The 17,908-nt window shown below is 42.0% G+C and overlaps 1 protein-coding gene across 2 annotated transcripts in view; it reads left to right on the forward strand.

The window, feature by feature from the left end:
- Positions 1-17,908, forward strand: part of WWC3 (WWC family member 3) — a 67,997-nt gene that overhangs the window by 42,317 nt on the left and 7,772 nt on the right. Inside the window, exons 13-20 of one of the 2 annotated variants that reach the window (XM_081196999.1) lie at positions 2,996-3,044; positions 4,620-4,694; positions 6,135-6,221; positions 7,285-7,477; positions 14,591-14,758; positions 15,612-15,763; positions 16,891-17,051; positions 17,513-17,658. In XM_081196999.1, the coding sequence (XP_081053125.1) occupies positions 2,996-3,044; positions 4,620-4,694; positions 6,135-6,221; positions 7,285-7,477; positions 14,591-14,758; positions 15,612-15,763; positions 16,891-17,051; positions 17,513-17,658 (1,031 nt within the window). Of the gene's footprint in view, positions 1-2,995; positions 3,117-4,619; positions 4,695-6,134; positions 6,222-7,284; positions 7,478-14,590; positions 14,759-15,611; positions 15,764-16,890; positions 17,052-17,512; positions 17,659-17,908 lie in introns of both variants that reach the window. The other variant, XM_081196998.1, reaches the window with a different exon arrangement.

The raw sequence follows: 17,908 nt of genomic DNA on the forward strand, positions 1-17,908 counted from the left end.
AGGTATCACTCTGGCGGGAAGGTAAATGGTGTTTCCGTGTGCTGCTCTGGTTCGCCAGAAGCAGCTTAGTCATTCTGGCCACATGACCCGGAAAAACTGTCTGTGGACAAACATCGGCTCCCTCGGCCAGTAAAGCGAGATGAGCGTCGCAACCCCAGAGTTGTCTGTGACTGGACTGTCATACTTTACCTTTTTGTAATATGCTAAATTTCATAGGTTTTGTCTGCCTGCTGCATGATATTTCAAATCTTGTGCCCCCCTTTTTTTTGGGTCAAGCTGTGTTTCTGCTAATACTTAGTAAAAGGCATGCTGATAGGTGGCACCTACTTTAATTTTAGTGGCATTGTCTTGTTAATTCATTTGAAAGCATCAGGCAAAATAACTTCAACTGAAACATTTATAACATGTTTGCAACATTTTCATATTGCATCTTGATTCTTTATTTTTTTTTACTGTTATATAGCACAGTATATCTTTTTTTCTTTTCTTTTGGGTGATCTCCAAGGTACAGTAGTCAGTGAAAGAGTCTTTTAGTCTGTCAGCTTTTTGTGGCTACACAGGCACTTCTTTGTTCATTACAATTTTGTAAAAATTATATAAATTTGCAGAACTTTATTACCATATAGGAAAGATAAATTCAGGTAGTGAAGCTCTCCTCAGCTCCTTTGAACTTTGCAAAGATTGGAAAAATCACATTTGTTCTTTCCTCTGGTGGGTTGGAGTGAGTCGATGCAACATAATGTTCTCCATTGTCAAGGCAGTTCACCAGGAAACTGATCAAAAGGGGAACTGTGTTTCCAGGTTAAAAAATGCTGCTAACCTGAATAGTGTAGATTAATTGTAAAGTATTACAAGCATAAGAGAAATTACTAGGGCTTGTTAGTCTATTAGGATCATGTGGTGGGACATAAAGATTACACTTACTGGGAAAATAATAAAAGATGCAGCAAAGGACATTTATTGTTTTGATTTGTTGATACTTCCCCCTTGATTCCTTGGGTGCTGCATTTTACTCCTCCTTGCAACTATTTTAAATGGAATATTGCAGGGCAGGTTTCCCTTGGTCCACTAAGATGGCACATACTTGTGCTGCACACAATTGAGTAAATACATACATCAAATGCATAGTATATTCTCTTGCCACACATAGCTGACGTATACCAACTAGCCTCATAGACTAGTTGATTAGTGGTAGGTTATTTACAGCCCATAAACTAGTAATCTCACCTAGGACTCTGATGTCTAAATCTCATGTGTATCTTATATAAATATGTTAATATAGTTATCAGCACAGATACAAGCCAAGCTATGTGGTCAGTTATATACATCTCAAGGTATATTTGGAACACCTTTGCATGTATATAAAATTCAAGAATGGTACTGGAGCTTCTGGGGACGCGGGTGGCGCTGTGGGTAAAACCTCAGTGCCTAGGACTTGCTGATCATATGGTCGGCGGTTCGAATCCCCTTGGCGGGGTGAGCTCCCGTCGTTCGGTCCCAGCTCCTGCCCACCTAGCAGTTCAAAAGCACCCCTAAGTGCAAGTAGATAAATAGGTACCGCTTTATAGCGGGAAGGTAAATGGCGTTTCCGTGTGCGGCACTGGTGCTGGCTCACCAGTGCGGCTTCGTCACGCTGGCCACATGATCCGGAAGTGTCTTCGGACGGCGCCGGCTCCCGGCCTCTTGAGTGAGATGAGCGCACAACCCTAGAGTCGGTCACGACTGGCCCGTACGGGCAGGGGTACCTTTACCTTTACCTTACTGGAGCTTCTACTTTTTGCTGAGGGCATGGACTTGAGGGCACATGTTGCAACTACCTTGCTGAAACTAAGCAGGTTTGGTCAATCCCCAAAATGGTGACCACCTGGCAACCCTACAGATCTACCTTGAGGGTCACAATTGAAGGAAGGCGTGACATAAGTGTACTAAACAACTGCATAAAACAAATGTCCACCTTTTGAGCTGCTTTCCTACTTTTCAGAAAAATAAACTTGTCTCTATTTGTATGTATCCTGTCTCAAGTGAACATTTTCGTAGTTTCCATTTGAAAAACCAACTCCTCGTGTATCCTGTTTGTTGTGCACGTATAATTGCTGATAGTCCTTTATGTCTGCAAAGCTGTTATGGTACTGCTGTTCATATACGTTGTTCCAAGTAAAAATGAACTGTGTATTTGCTTTTGCTCCAGTCCTATCTCCCCCACCCCGCTTTATTTATTTTTAAAAGTCTATTTTGGACTTGGAAGTATATACTAGGTCGATTCCTACCTTAAGTTACTTGCACTTAGTTTTCATGAAAACCAATGGGATAAATTACTCACGACCTGCCTTAAATCTCTCTTATTTCAGTAGGAACTAAATCCAGTTTACTTAATCTGGTTCTAACCCATGGTTTATAGGTTCCATTAGTAAGCATGAACGTATGTAGCAATTACGGTATGATTTATATTCACAGAACCTTCAAAATAAACCCTGCACTATGCAAGTATCTAAATACCCATTTAATTTATGATTAGCTTGATAACACGAAGACATGTAATTCCTTTAATCTTGTTTGAAGCAAGTTGATCTACAGCACATGCATAGTCATGGTATGGCTTGAAGGCCACAGTAAATATCAGTGAATTACACCAGTGAAAATGGAACATATTCTTCTGGTTTTCGCAACATTGTCTCTTAACTGTCTGCTCATTTTTTCAATAAACTGCATGAACAGTATTGTCTTTGCCTCGTCACAAAAGAAGCAAGTGACACAATCTAGACATAAATGAGAATGTATTTAACGATCAGCTAAAATGAATAAGACTTCAGTGTTAACTTGTGTTAGTTCAGACCAAGAAGTGCCTTGTGTTTCTTAAGGGCCCTTTCTTAAAACTTGAATAAAGCCTTAGTGATATATATAACATTTGTATGGATTGAGTTTTGCTTTTTCAAAATAATAATAATCACAATCATGTATGAATGATCCTTGTCTTTGCTGTTTTCCCATGTTGTAGCTGTGACCCTACGTGAAGATAGTGCTAGAAGGTCAGAGAGGAGAGCCAGGCGAGTCTCAGCATGTCTGTCCAATTATTCACTGGCTAGTGACAGTGGCGTGTTTGAAGCTTTAAGCAAAAGGTCAGGTTGTATAAATGTGTTGTAAATTGGAACTGTGCTTAACATCCTTCCCTTAAAAAGCAACAAAAACACTTGGTAAAAAGTCTTATTTATATATACACTACTCACTAATGGCTAATTCTTTAAAACATTTTAGTTAGGTAGATTTTTTACCTGGTTCTCTGACTGCTTGATTACTATTGTGTTCTTTCTTTCTTTCTTTCTTTCTTTCTTTCTTTCTTTCTTTCTTTCCTTCCTTCCTTCCCTTCCTTCCTTCCTTCCTTCCTTCCTTCCTTCCTTCCTTCCTTCCTTTCTTCCCTTCCCTTCCCTTCCTTCCTTCCTTCCTTCCTTCCTTCCTTCCTTCCTTCCTTCCTTCCTTCCACAGTTTTGGGTCTTGCAAACTCTCCCCACCCAAGCTAGTTAAGATATGTTTGGGATTGGGCTCATTTGGGAGGGAAGGGGTGAGGGGAATAAATAAAATAAATAAATAAATTATTTTTAATTTGAATAACATGGATGATATACTCAACTATTACACAACGCTTCTGCTAGGTTGCTCCATGGGAAGAAGGATAAGACAATCACATCATATCGCACCATTCTTCACTAGTTCCACTGGTTCATGTTGTGTTTCAGGGTCCAATTCAAAATGCCAGTTTTAGCCTTTAAAGCACTAAACAATTATTTGAAGGACCACCTATGCTCATATGAACTTGCTTGGGCATAGATTCATGCTTTGTATGCCTGCCTGTGAAGGCAGTTCATTTGTCAGGCATGAGTAGCAGGGCCTTTTCAGTGGTGGCTCCCAGAGGACAGGACTCCCTCCTTCAGAGGTGTGCAAGGCCTCTTTGCTGCAGATTTTAAAACAGGTTTTAAACACCCACCTGTTTTTGAACCACCCTTTTAAAACAAAGGCCTCTCTGTTAGTTGTAGTATCTGTCTATGATACTGGTAATGTTGGTGCCTTTATCTGTTTTGGCTATTCACGTGTTACTCATGAGTAGGGAGTGACTGTGTTTACTTGGAAGCCTTTCCCAACCCTACTAGGAATTGCCGAGAATTTAACCTGGTACATCCTGCATGTAAAAAACAGGCTATACCATTCAACTAAAACCCCTTTTCTGAAGGGCTCAAAATATGCCAGGCAGCTAGAAATTTGGTGATGGTTAAAAAACTGTCCAGGTTTGCATGCCTGAGAATAAAATTATAGTTCATTATTTTTTAAGGTGAATAGCAACATGTGATAATAGGAAGTAAATATTTAATTCATTCCTTTTCGGCGTTATACCACAAGATGTATGCTTGTAGCCATCTCTTGTTAACATGCAGTGGTTCCCATAGAGTTTGATAATGCCTTTGAAATGTAAATCTTACTTTTGATGGAAGTTCATAATCTAAATAAAGAAGTTTAATAAGCAGTAGGTAAAGTGTGCATTGTTCATACAGAATAGCTCAGGTCATTTGTGGTAATGAAAATACAGCTCTACTGCTAGTTTTTAAATTGCTTTTTCTCTTATCACATAGGAATGAGGATATTGAAGAATCACTTTACAGTGATGCTGTCAGCAACGAGGAGCCCAAAATGCAAGTTGGATTTCTGTAAGTTTTTTTTCCCTTTCCTTTCCTTTCCTTTCCTTTCCTTTCCTTTCCTTTCCTTTTCTTTTCTTTGGTCAATATTCATTGTTAAAATGTAAGTGTATGCCAGGTGTGCAGCGTCCTTAATGGTTAAATAATTTTGAACTTTTGGAGCACAGCTAAGCTGCAGCAGATCATCATTTCAAAGAGAGAATACTCCAAAAGTGAGGAGAAAATTACCAGATCGTTTTTGGTAAGGTGTGGTATTCCAGTTCTTCTCTACTAGGGTTGGGCGATACCAGCTTTTCAACATTGTGATGTATCACTAGCTAAACATCGCTACATAGTGATGCAATGTTGACAAGGAAGGCCATCGGCATTTCTAAGCGGTATACATAAAAACAAACTATGCACAAAATGAAAACAATAAAACGAAACATCCCCCCCCCCCCAAAAAAAACCTGCTGGAACAAGAAAGCCTTAATTATGTGTCTGAAGTTCGGTTAGGGTTGTGCCAATCTAATCACATTCGGGAAAGATGTGCCAATCTAATCACATTCGGTTAGGGTTGTGCCAATCTAATCACATTCGGGAAAGATCTACAGGCTTGGGCCCACAGCTTCTAGCAGTTCCAAGCTGTGTATCTGAGCCTCCTGAGATCTCAGTATTTGGGTCACAAGATAAGGGATCAGGCAGTCCTTAAGATATCCAATAAGGACATGCACCTAAGAAGTTTATTGAGAGGTGGGTTTTATTAATAAATGACTGGAGTTTCAAGAGACCTATGTGCAATTTTATTAATGGTAAGATGTGAGCAATCTTTTCTTGACCTTCATGTCTTTGTTGTACAGTGGTGCCTCGCAAGACGAAAAGAATCCGTTCTGTGATTCTCTTCGTCTAGCGGTTTATTCGTCTTGCGAAGCAAGCCCATTGACGGATTAGCGGATTAGCGCTATTAGCGGCTTTTAGCGGCTTATCTGCTGATCGGATCAGCTGATAAGCGGCTTAGCGGCTTAGAAAAAGGGGGGGAGGGGAAAAACAGCAGGAACTCGCAAGACAAGGTCGTCTTGCGAAGCAAGCCCATAGGAAATTCGTTTTGCGAAGCACCTCCAAAACGGAAAACTCTTTCGTCTAGCGAGTTTTCCGTCTTGCGAGGCATTTGTCTTGCGGGGCACCACTGTATGTGCTCTGGGATGTGATAACGGAATGGAATGTTATGTTTTTTGTCATCTTCCTTAGTTTTTATTACTAAGTATGGTTCTGTCAGTAATTCACTATGATACAGTCATATAGTATGTTTTTATTGTCATTTTTGTATTTTATTTTATTTAAAAGAAGAAGCTTCCAGGGTTTCTGGCAGATAAAAATAGTCATTTGTGCTACATGTGTGATTCTACATGTTTTGTCTTTGTATCCTATAGACCACACATTGGGTCACCAATTAATTGATAACTTCTTTTTCAGGCATGACAGTGCGACTGAGTGTCTCCTGGTCCATGTGTTGCAGCTCAAGAACTTCACAGGCTTTGCTGTGAAAGAAGGCTGTAAAATGTAAGTTGAAATACCTACATTGGCCTGATTTTTTGCTTTCCATTCCTTCAAGCGTCAGAATACAACACATTCGTCTTACTTGGAGTTTAGAATAGAAAGTAATTCATTCACTTCATGATGAACTCCAGAAAACTTACGAAAAGCAATGTTAATATATTTATTTTTAATTAAAGACATTTATAAACTACCATTTTGTCCCATTATGGAGCAGCCAAAGCAGCTCTCACAACATGATTTTAAAAAAGAAAGAAATAAGGAACACTGCAAAGCAGTAAAATATACAGACTCAAAAAGTAAAACATGCTGATATTATTAATCAAATAACAAAAGTTCATGTTTATGTCACAATGAATCAGTAGAGGGGGCGGAATCAGGGATTGGCATCTGTTAGGGGATGCCAGACTTTCACCTTGGTGAATCTAAAATGGCACCCACCTACTACAGAACAGACACAAGAACCAGCTGGGATTTCATAATAAATGCTGCCGCTGGGTAAAATATTTGTGGGGATGGGGAGACTGAGGTTAGTGACTGACGGTGGCCGCAAGCAGTCACACTGTACTGGGAATCTGATGTGGGGGCTGCTGCATCAGCCACAGGCAGGAGATTGTGCCAGGATGGTGCAGTTGCCCATTTGTGGCACCATGCTGAGGGCACACTCACTGGTGCAGGCCTTGCAGTGCTAAGGATATTTGATAAGCAATGACAGTCCCAGATAAATGTCCACAAACGCAGGGAAACTGGGAAACGCTGATGTATATCTATAGATTATGCACCAGCATTCCCTTGTGAATGCTTAAGAAGTCTATGCTTTTGAACCTTCATAAAATTCATTTTAGTATTCACATGTAGATATTCGACAGATTTGAGATACTTGCTGTAACACATGCACAGGTTTACATAGTTTTTCAGTCTGTTGTAAGTTAACCTACTAATAGTATAGTGATCAGGGATGCAAAAATGAAAATTATGTTTCGTCCAATTTTATTTAGGAAGTTAAAATGATATCTTACTGCTTCTGTTTACTTGCTATGACTTTTATTTTTATTATGCCTGTTCTCAGACATGTGAGGATATACTTACCATCTCTTGAGTCGGGCACATCAACCACTTACTGCTCCAGAGCTTTGGAATTCCAAACTCCCTTAGTGTTGAATGAAGTCTTCCAGATTCCTGTACATTCAAATATTTTGAAGCTGAAATCACTACAGCTTTATATCTGTTCAGTTGGCCATCATCAGCAAGAAGAATTGTTGGTAAGGGGTGCCTTTTTTTGTAAAATAAAAATAAAAATCAGGTGTTACAAGTGCCTTTACATTGGTCTGGTTCCCGCATAACACTAAGCCTAACAAACTATGGCTTAGTTGAATGAGCAACTGTGCTGCTGGAAACTTCACCCGGGCTTGTGGTTTATTCTCACAGCAGTAAGACTGAGGGAGAAGTGAACCGGACACAGTTTTCTAAATGTGCACCAGAACACTTAATTGTTCATTCTAAGCCATAGTTTGGCTTAGCTTTACAGGAAAACCGAACTATTGTAAATGAAAAAAGTGGTTTCAGTTTTCTCATATCCCTGTGTTCAAAGGTGTCTCAGATTTAATCTAATCATCAAGATAATTCCCTTTTTGTGGATGATAGATTTGTTGATGTCATTGGTTTAGGCTATGATGGATGTTCATTTACTATTCTCAGCCTGTTAAAACAAAATCTGGTTTATAGTTATAGCACTGGCTAATAAAAGTTCCACCTTGCATTACTGTTTCTTAAACTGATTCAGCTCTGTTGTTGGAAATACAAAATAGTTCCTCTTTTTCCTCATACATGAATATTTATCAGTTCAAACATCATGCCTAACAACATTTAAGTTGCCTTAACCGTGGTTTGGCTTACAGTCTGGAGTGAGCTAGTGGCTGCAGGATTGCATGGTCACATTTCTGGTTTTTAAGGTGTTCCTCCCTGAAATATTACAATACTTCACTGGTCTTTTTTTAGGCCTAATGCTAAACTTTGCATTAAGAAAGAGCCCCCTGCTGGTTTGCTGACAGGAAACATTCAGCTTAGAAGTACAGTGGTACCTTGGGTTACATACGCTTCAGGTTACATACGCTTCAGGTTACAGACTCCGCTAACCCAGAAATAGTGCTTCAGGTTAAGAACTTTGCTTCAGGATAAGAACAGAAATCGTGCTCCGGTGGTGCAGCGGCAGCAGGAGGCCCCATTAGCTAAAGTGGTGCTTCAGGTTAAGAACAATTTCAGGTTAAGAACAGACCTCCAGAACGAATTAAGTACTTAACCAAAGGTACCACTGTAGATGTTAGTGAAACTATTTCCCCCTCCTTCCTTTTTTCTCCCACGTGCTTGGGAGACAGTCTACCTAACAATAGCAAGTACCGTAATTTTCGCTCCAAAACACGCACTTTTTTGCTCCTAGAAAGTAAGGGAAAATGCCTGTGCGTGTTACGGAGCGAATGCACTCGACCGGAGCCATGGCTGCCGTCAGTCAAGCAAAGTGGGAGCCGCTTGCAGGGCTTTGCACGGCTCTAGCTTTGATTGCTTTACAGCCAGGAGGAGGGGGAGGAGCCGAGGAGGAGGGAGGGAAGGAGAGCCATGGCAGCAAAGCGGGCAGCAGCCGCTTACACGCGAGGAGGGACAGACGGGAGCCATAGTGAGCCGGAAAAAGCGCCGCGTAGCCAGCAACAGCTGCTTCAGCCTCAGCTAGCAAAGGTCCGTGCGCTCTCTAAACAGAGCAGTGAGGCTGCAGAGGGACGGCAGGGCACAGGAGGGCTCTGAGCCACGAGCGCAGTGAAAACCAGTAAAAAGGTTTTTAAAAAGGCTGCTGGGGACAGGAGGGCACGGGATGAGGGAGAGGGGGAAATTACAATTCTCCCAGCGTCTCAGCTGATCCGCTGAGCAGGACTTGGGTTGCAGGGGATTCGCCATTAGCTGCGTAAAGCAGCAAAGAGGGAGAGAAGGAGCAAAGCGGGAGAGGAAAGGAGCTGCTTACACTGCTGTAAGTGGCTGCTGTCCAGTTGGCTCCTTTAAAGCAACAGTGCTCTTTCCCTCCCCCCTCCCTGCTCAGCTCATCAAAAAGCTCCTTTTCCACACACCCCACGCGAGCTGCTTCTCCCCTTAAACCCCTCGCCTGCATTATTAGCCACATCCTTCTCCACACACCCTGTTGTGGGCGAAGTTATTTGTCCTGTCTTCAAGCTTTTTATGATGGAGGACCTCTGTAGCCACCCCCAACAACACGATCTCAAGATGGAAGGGGAGGGAACAGCTGCAGTCGCCTGCGATTCCTGCGCAATGATTGCCATCTTGCCAAAGGTTGCAGGCAGCTTCACCTGCAGCAATTGCATGTTGATTGCCCTTTTAAAAGACAAAGTCCAGCAACTGGAGGAACGTGTAGCTACGCTCCAAAGAATTAGAGAGCTGGAGCTCTTCTTGGAAGCAACAGAGCACACCGTCCCCACCAAGGAGGAGACAGGGGACTCCCCTGAGAAGGAGGCTAGTTCATCAACACAGGAGCCAGATATATGGAGAAACGTGACTCAAAGAAGTAGGAGGCCCAGGGTTCACTCTGATTGTTTAGAAATACACAATCGCTTTGAGGTCCTCTCCCCTAGCATGGAAGACGAAGAGCAGACTCCATTTGAGGATCTCTCCCTCATTACAGTCGATCAGGTATATGAAGACGAGCAGCAAAGTCAGTCCTCAGGGAATGTGCAGGCGACCTTGGAACGGACAGCTCATGGAAGAACCCCGACCAAACCCAAGAGGAGGCGTGTAGTGGTGATAGGGGATTCCCTACTGAGGGGAACAGAAGCAGTGATCTGTGGGCCTGACAAGATGTCTCGGGAAGTGTGCTGTCTCCCCGGGGCTAAGATCCAAGATGTAACTGAACGACTGCAAGGAATCATAAAACCCACTGACAAATACCCCTTCCTCTTGGTTCATGTGGGAACCAATGACACTGCAAGCAATAGCCTCCAGAAGATCAAAAGAGACTACAAGGCTCTCGGCAGGAAATTGAAGCAACTAAATGCACAAATTGTCATCTCGTCTGTCCTCCCAGTTGAACGACGTGGCCCAGGGAGAGAGGGGAAAATAGTGGAAGTGAACAGCTGGCTTCGCAAATGGTGTAAACAGGAACGGTTTGGATTCTTAGATCACGGACTGCAGTTTCTTGAAGATGGACTTCTGGCAAGTGATGGGCTGCACCTCACAACGGTTGGGAGGAATGTTTTTGCCAAAAATCTCAGAAACCTCATCAGGAGGGCTTTAAACTGAGTAATGTAGGGGAGGGAGACAGTGCTCCTGAAGGTAGGAGTCTATCAATTAATGAAGATGATCATCCAAATGTCATAGACCAAATGGAGCAAACAGCACGCGGACCTAGTGGTGGGAGGAATAAATCCTTAAATAAGAGACACGGGGGAATGATTAATGGACTTCAATGTCTGTACACTAATGCGCAAAGCATGGGAAATAAACAAGATGAGCTTGAGCTCTTGGTACAGCAAACTAAATATGACATAATAGGCATCACTGAAACCTGGTGGGATAAGTCCCACGACTGGAATGTAATAATGGGGGGATACAATCTATTTCAGAGAAACAGACCAGACAAGAAAGGAGGAGGAGTGGCGTTATATGTCAGGGATGTGTATACCTGTGAAGAGATCCAAGATTTAGAACCTCAAAGCCAATGTGAGAGCATTTGGGTCAAAATTAAGGGAGAGAAGAATAACAGAGACCTCATTGTGGGAGTTTACTATAGATCCCCAAGCCAAACGGAGGACATAGATGATGCCTTCCTGGAACAGATGGCCAAGCATGCAAAAGGAAGGGAGATAGTAGTAATGGGGGACTTCAATTACCCGGATATTTGTTGGACGTCAAACTCAGCCAAGAGCATAAGGTCAAACAGATTCCTCACTGGCCTTGCAGACAACTTCATTGTCCAGAAAGTGGGAGAAGCAACAAGAGGAACAGCCATTTTAGATCTGGTCCTAACCAATGTTGATGACCTGGTTAGTGGGGTAGAAGTGGAAGGATCATTAGGCGCGAGTGATCATGCTCTTCTGAAGTTTACTATACAGCGGAAAGGAGCAGCCAAGCATACTAGGACTCAATTTCTTGACTTTAAGAAAGCCGACTTCATAAAACTTAGGGAAGTGCTGGGTGAGATCCCATGGACAGCAATACTAAAAGGAAAGGGAGTTCATGATGGCTGGGAGTTTGTTAAGAGGGAGATAGTAAAAGCACAACGTCAGGCAATACCAATGAGACGGAAACATGGAAGGTGCCCAAAGAAGCCAGGGTGGCTATCTAAAGAACTTTTAACTGAATTAAGATTAAAAAAGGATGTGTACAAAAAATGGAAAAGGGGGGAAACCACCAAAGAGGAATTCAAACAAATAGCCAGCACGTGTAGACACAAAGTCAGAAAAGCTAAAGCACAGAATGAACTCAGGCTTGCTAGAGAGGTTAAAAGCAACAAAAAAGGCTTTTATGGGTATGTTCGTAGCAAAAGGAAGAACAAAGAAACAGTGGGGTCACTCAGAGGAGAAGATGGTGAAATGCAAACAGGGGACACAGAAAGGGCTGAACTCCTCAATGCCTTCTTTGCCTCAGTCTTCTCCGATAAAGAAAACAATGCCCGACCTGAAGAATTTGGAGCAAATGATTCAGCAAAGGAAACACAGCCCAGAATAACTAAGGAGACAGTACAAGAATATTTGGCTAGTTTAGATGTATTCAAGTCTCCAGGGCCAGATGAACTGCATCCAAGAGTATTAAAAGAACTGGCAGATGTGATCTCAGAACCACTGGCAGTCATCTTCGAGAAATCCTGGAGAACAGGCGAAGTCCCGGCAGACTGGAGGAGGGCAAATGTTGTCCCTATTTTCAAAAAGGGGAAAAGAGAGGACCCAAATAATTACCGCCCAGTCAGTCTGACATCAATAGCAGGGAAGATTCTGGAGCAGATCATTAAGCAAACAGTCTGTGAGCACCTAGAAAGGAATGCTGTGATCACCAATAGTCAGCATGGATTTCTGAAAAATAAGTCATGTCAGACTAACCTGATCTCATTTTTTGACAGAATTACAAGCCTGGTAGATGAAGGGAACTCAGTGGATATAGCCTACCTTGATTTCAGTAAGGCATTTGACAAGGTGCCCCATGATATTCTTGTAAAGAAGCTGGTAAAATGCGGTCTTGACTCTGCTACCACTCAGTGGATTTGTAACTGGCTGAATGACCGAACCCAAAGGGTGCTCATCAATGGTTCCTCTTCATCCTGGAGAAGAGTGACTAGTGGGGTGCCACAGGGTTCTGTCTTGGGCCCGGTCTTATTTAACATCTTTATCAACGACTTGGATGATGGACTCAAGGGCATCCTGATCAAATTTGCAGATGACACCAAACTGGGAGGGGTGGCTAACACCCCAGAGGACAGGATCACACTTCAAAGCGACCTTGACAGATTAGAGAACTGGGCAAAAACAAACAAAATGAATTTTAACAGGGAGAAATGTAAAGTATTGCACTTGGGCAAAAAAAATGAGAGGCACAAATACAAGATGGGTGACACCTGGCTTGAGAGCAGTACATGTGAAAAGGATCTAGGAATCTTGGTTGACCACAAACTTGACATGAGCCAACAGTGTGACGCGGCAGCTAAAAAAGCCAATGCAATTCTGGGCTGCATCAATAGGAGTATAGCATCTAGATCAAGGGAAGTAATAGTGCCACTGTATTCTGCTCTGGTCAGACCACACCTGGAGTACTGTGTCCAGTTCTGGGCACCACAATTCAAGAAGGACACTGACAAACTGGAACGTGTCCAGAGGAGGGCAACCAAAATGGTCAAAGGCCTGGAAACGATGCCTTATGAGGAACGGCTAAGGGAGCTGGGCATGTTTAGCCTGGAGAAGAGGAGGTTAAGGGGTGATATGATAGCCATGTTCAAATATATAAAAGGATGTCACATAGAGGAGGGAGAAAGGTTGTTTTCTGCTGCTCCAGAGAAGCGGACACGGAGCAATGGATCCAAACTACAAGAAAGAAGATTCCACCTAAACATTAGGAAGAACTTCCTGACAGTGAGAGCTGTTCGACAGTGGAATTTGCTGCCAAGGAGTGTGGTGGAATCTCCTACTTTGGAGGTCTTTAAGCAGAGGCTTGACAACCATATGTCAGGAGTGCTCTGATGGTGTTTCCTGCTTGGCAGGGGGTTGGACTCGATGGCCCTTGTGGTCTCTTCCAACTCTATGATTCTATGATTCTATGATTCTATGATTCACCCCACGCGTGTTCCTTCTCCCCTTAAACCCCTCTTCTGCATTATTAGCTGCATCCTTCTCCACACACCCCACGAGTATTCCTTGTCCCTTGAATGCTATTCCTTCCCTCCCCACTTAAAACGTGGTTACAAAGCACGGATCCACATGGATCCTCAGGATTTTTGCACTGGGTCACCCCAAGTTCACCATCAGATCACATAGCATATCCTTGGTTACAGCCTGCACCAAAAAACACACATGCACTCACTGTTTCATAGGGCTGCAATGGCACAAAAACATGGTTACAAAGCATGGATCCACGTGGATCCTCAGGATTTTTGCATTGGGCTACCCCAAACTCACCGTCAGATCACGTCTGTGGCCACAGCATGAACCACAAAAATCATACATCCACTGTTTCGTTTAGAATATTTTTTTTCTTGTTTTCCTCCTCTAAAAACTACGTGCGTGTTATGGTCAGGTGCGTGTTATAGAGCGAAAAATACGGTATATTTACTTAAACCTTCTCTCAATATATAAAGCCCCAAGTCTTTCACAGGTCATGAACACGGTATCCTCATTTTAGGACATTCCTGTTCTCTCTTAGAACATATCAGAATATATCGTATGCAAAGGGACATCGATTCATAGAGTTGTAGAGTTGGAAGGGACCCTGAGGATCATCTCGTCCAGGCTTGGCCAAACTTGGCCCTCCAGCTGTTTTGGGACTACAACTCCCATCATCCTTAGCTAGCAGGACCAGTGGGCAGGGATAATGGGAATTGTAATCCCAAAACAGCTGGAGGGCCAAGTTTGGCCATGCCTGATCTAGTCCAACCCCCTGCAGTACAGAAATGAAACTATCCCATGCAACCTTGGCGTTATTACTCTAAACAACTGAGTTATCCAGGCTGTGTATTCAAATAAAATAAAAAAGAGGCATCTTTGCAGAATGCCGTAGTAAAAGTCCCCAGCTGCTTCTTCAGTGTTTTGTATTATAATAAGAAGTAGCCTTGTAGACAGCAAATGTTTTCTCTAGTAGTATGAGTATTGACTCATTTTGCTTCAATGTCTTCCCAGGGCATTGCTCAGATTAGCCTAGCTGACTATGAGAGCTCCAATGAGATGCAACTTCACTGGTACCCCATCCAGATATTCACTGGTTCAGACTGTGAGCAGACGAAAGACAGACCAAAATGTGAAGAAAGTGCTTCTCAGATTTTCGAAAACAAAGCTACAATGAAAATGGTATGGCTGTATCCGAGCTTTTCTGAACATGTTTCTCTTGTATGTTTCCTTGTGTGTGATACAAAAGATGTTCTTATAACGTTTGATACTGAAAGTTAAGGGTGAGCAAAATGCATATAGCATATGCCTAAATTCAGAGGAGAAATTTTATTAAGGCTAAATAGGCTTAATTTGCAATTATTTAATTGGATGATACCATTTAAAATTCATATGGATGCTTTTAAATGTATTAGGTCTCTCAACCATTTGTATTTTAATATATATTTTGTCTTATTCTTTTTTAACCTTTTTGTATGTAGTATATTAATAGTAGAGGTAGTAGTATTTTGGTATATTTTCATATAAAGGCATATTTTAGTCAGTGCTTCTTCAATACTGCAGCAGTGTAGATGATGATGGTTGCTATGGCCATGATGGTTGAAACAACAACAGCAATAAACAGAAACAGTGATATGCCTGGATCTGCTGAGAGATACTTGCATTTGAGCTTATTCTCATCAATAGAATTATGCCATTTTAATTGATCTATAGATTACACACGACAACTGCACACATGTGTAAACATGCTCGTATTTTTCCATATTTAACTATCTAGCCATGTTTGGATAATTGTGAAAAATTTGAGCTACTTCACACCACAGTACTTAAGTTCTAATTTAATTTGTTGTAAGCATGTCAAAATTCTGAATTCAGCCAGAATGCTACTCTTTGGTTTTAGAGAAATTTCCAACCCAAATTACTTTGTGCTTTTGTTTGAACTTAGTCATTATTGTTGTTCCTTCGAAAGGTTGACTTCAGTTTTTCTGCTAAGAAAATGACTCTCATTTGATTCTAAGTTCAATTTGCATTCTAGGATGCTGTGACTGCCCTTTTAGCTAGGACCACAGCTCAACTGGAAGCTGTGGAGAGAGAATTAGCAGAGGAGAGAGTAAAACTGGAGTACACAGAAGAGGAAATTCTAGAGATGGAGCAAAAGGAAGACCAGCTAGAAGCTGTGTCAGAGAGGTAACTTTTTCAAAAGGGTTAAGACAGAACATAAGTTTTTAAAATAATATATGTGAGATTCTGTTGAGATATTAAATGTATCGAATCTTATATGTCATTTATCTGTAATCGTTAGCTATTAGATTAGCATTAGCTGTTTTATGATACTGGAGAATACATAACTCAATTTCATACCGTATTTTTCACTCTATTGGACGCAGTTTTTCCCCTCCAAAAATTGAGGGGAAATGTGTGTGCGTCCTATGGAGCGAATGCAGGCTTGTTCCATAGCTGCAAGCAACCCCTCCGGCAGGGAGAGGCTGCACGGGGCTATGGTTTCTTTAGCCCTGCGCAGCCTCTCCCGGCAAGGAGAGGTTGTGTGGGGCTAAAGAGGAAGCCAAAACAGCCAGCGCGATCCATCCCGCTCGCTGCCTTGGCTTGTTCCATAGCTGCGCGCAACCCCTCCGGCAGGGAGAAGCTGCACAGGGCTATGGCTTCTTTAGCTCCACGCAGCCTCTCCCGGGAGGGAGAGATTGCGTGGGGCTAAAGAGGAAGCCAAAGCAGCGAGCGGGATCCATCCCCCTTGCTGCCTTGGCTTGTGCCATAGCCGTGTGCAACCCCTCCAGCAGGGAGAGGTTGTGCGCAGCCTGTATGCTGCTCTTTGGGGCTGAGGGGGAGATTTTTTTTATTGATTTCTCCGTCTAAAAACTAGGTGCACCCTATGGTCCGGTGCGCCCTATGGTGTGAAAAATACGGTAGTTCTTACTTCAGATTTGAATATGCAGAACTTGGCATTTAATGGCATTTAATTTCCAAGAATGCAAAACCTTAATAGGATCAGTAATGGTACTGAAATATGTATTCATGTAACACTTCTTCTAGAATCGTAACATAATCACTTATACTGCGTCTAGAACTAGAAGTAGTTTTTAGATATTATTGTTGCTGATTCTGTAAGTCTCACATTAATTTTTTTTGGGAGGGACTGGTGTTCACAGATTCATAAGAAGATAGAACAGCAGCAGCAGTGGCCATGTGGGGCTAGTTTTCTGGAAGTATTTGCATTGTATTAAACATGCAAAAGGGCAGTGTGAAATTAATTACTGGAACCAAATTTTATTGCTTGATGTATTATTATTTTTCTGCAGAAGTTGGCAAGCAGAATCAGTTGACAGTGGATGTAGTAATTGTATGCAAACCAGTCCTCACCCAGAGTCTTACTGCAGTGAATCATTACACAGTCATATGCTTGCACCTCAAACAGATCAGTGTACTTCTAAAAAAGTCCCGCCTCCACCTCTAAAGGCAAGTAGAAATAATTGTACTTTCTGCTCCAGTTTTTGCTAATCCTTAACTGGGCTAGGCCAGTGATATCTTTCCAAGATACATCTTCATTTTCTTCTACCTTAACCTTCAGTACTTTTGTTTGTCTTACAATGGGACGATGCTTTATAAGCCTGTAAATATTCCTGTTTGTTCAGACCTTTAACTAACCTGATCTCTTGGGGTAGTTCTGGCCTGCACGTCACTGCCACAGATAATCTGTTAACATTTTTTATGATTCTGTGTTGTATTTATAGATTATTATTATTATTATTATTATTTTAGTTTTGGCTGAAGATTTGCAACTTGTTATAATAGAACTCATTACGCTCAAGTCATTTTTATAGTGGTGCTGGACCATAAATAGCTATACTCTAGAGTGCTCTGGAAATGCTTGTATGATAAGCTGAATGAAAAGATAAGCCTTTTGGTTCTTATTTTAGGTAGATAAGGAGACCAACACAGAAGAAACAGCTTTGCTTCATAAAAACAGAACTGGCCGTCGATCCCGTGGGTCTGCTTTTGTTCGTAGTAGCACCATCGTTCGCTCACAGACATTCTCACCTGGTGCACGAAGTCAGTATGTTTGCCGAGTGAGTAGTAATTGTTATTAAACAAGCAGTCTGGAACTGTGAATGTTATTGTAAATGCTATAGCATTTGCTCTTGCATTTGAACCTGGACCAATAACTGCTTTTTATGTGCTGTCAGGTTCAGTTCCCATATTCTTTCATTTGAGAGTATGGTAATGTATGTCTTAATCTCTGTATTTTCTTAAATGCACTTTTTAGATAATGTTGCTGTGGGTTTTGGTGAGGGGAGGTGGTGAAAATATAAAGACCTA

The sequence above is a fragment of the Podarcis bocagei genome, assembly GCF_964188305.1.
Source record: "Podarcis bocagei genome assembly, chromosome: 6".
Lineage (NCBI taxonomy): Eukaryota > Metazoa > Chordata > Lepidosauria > Squamata > Lacertidae > Podarcis > Podarcis bocagei.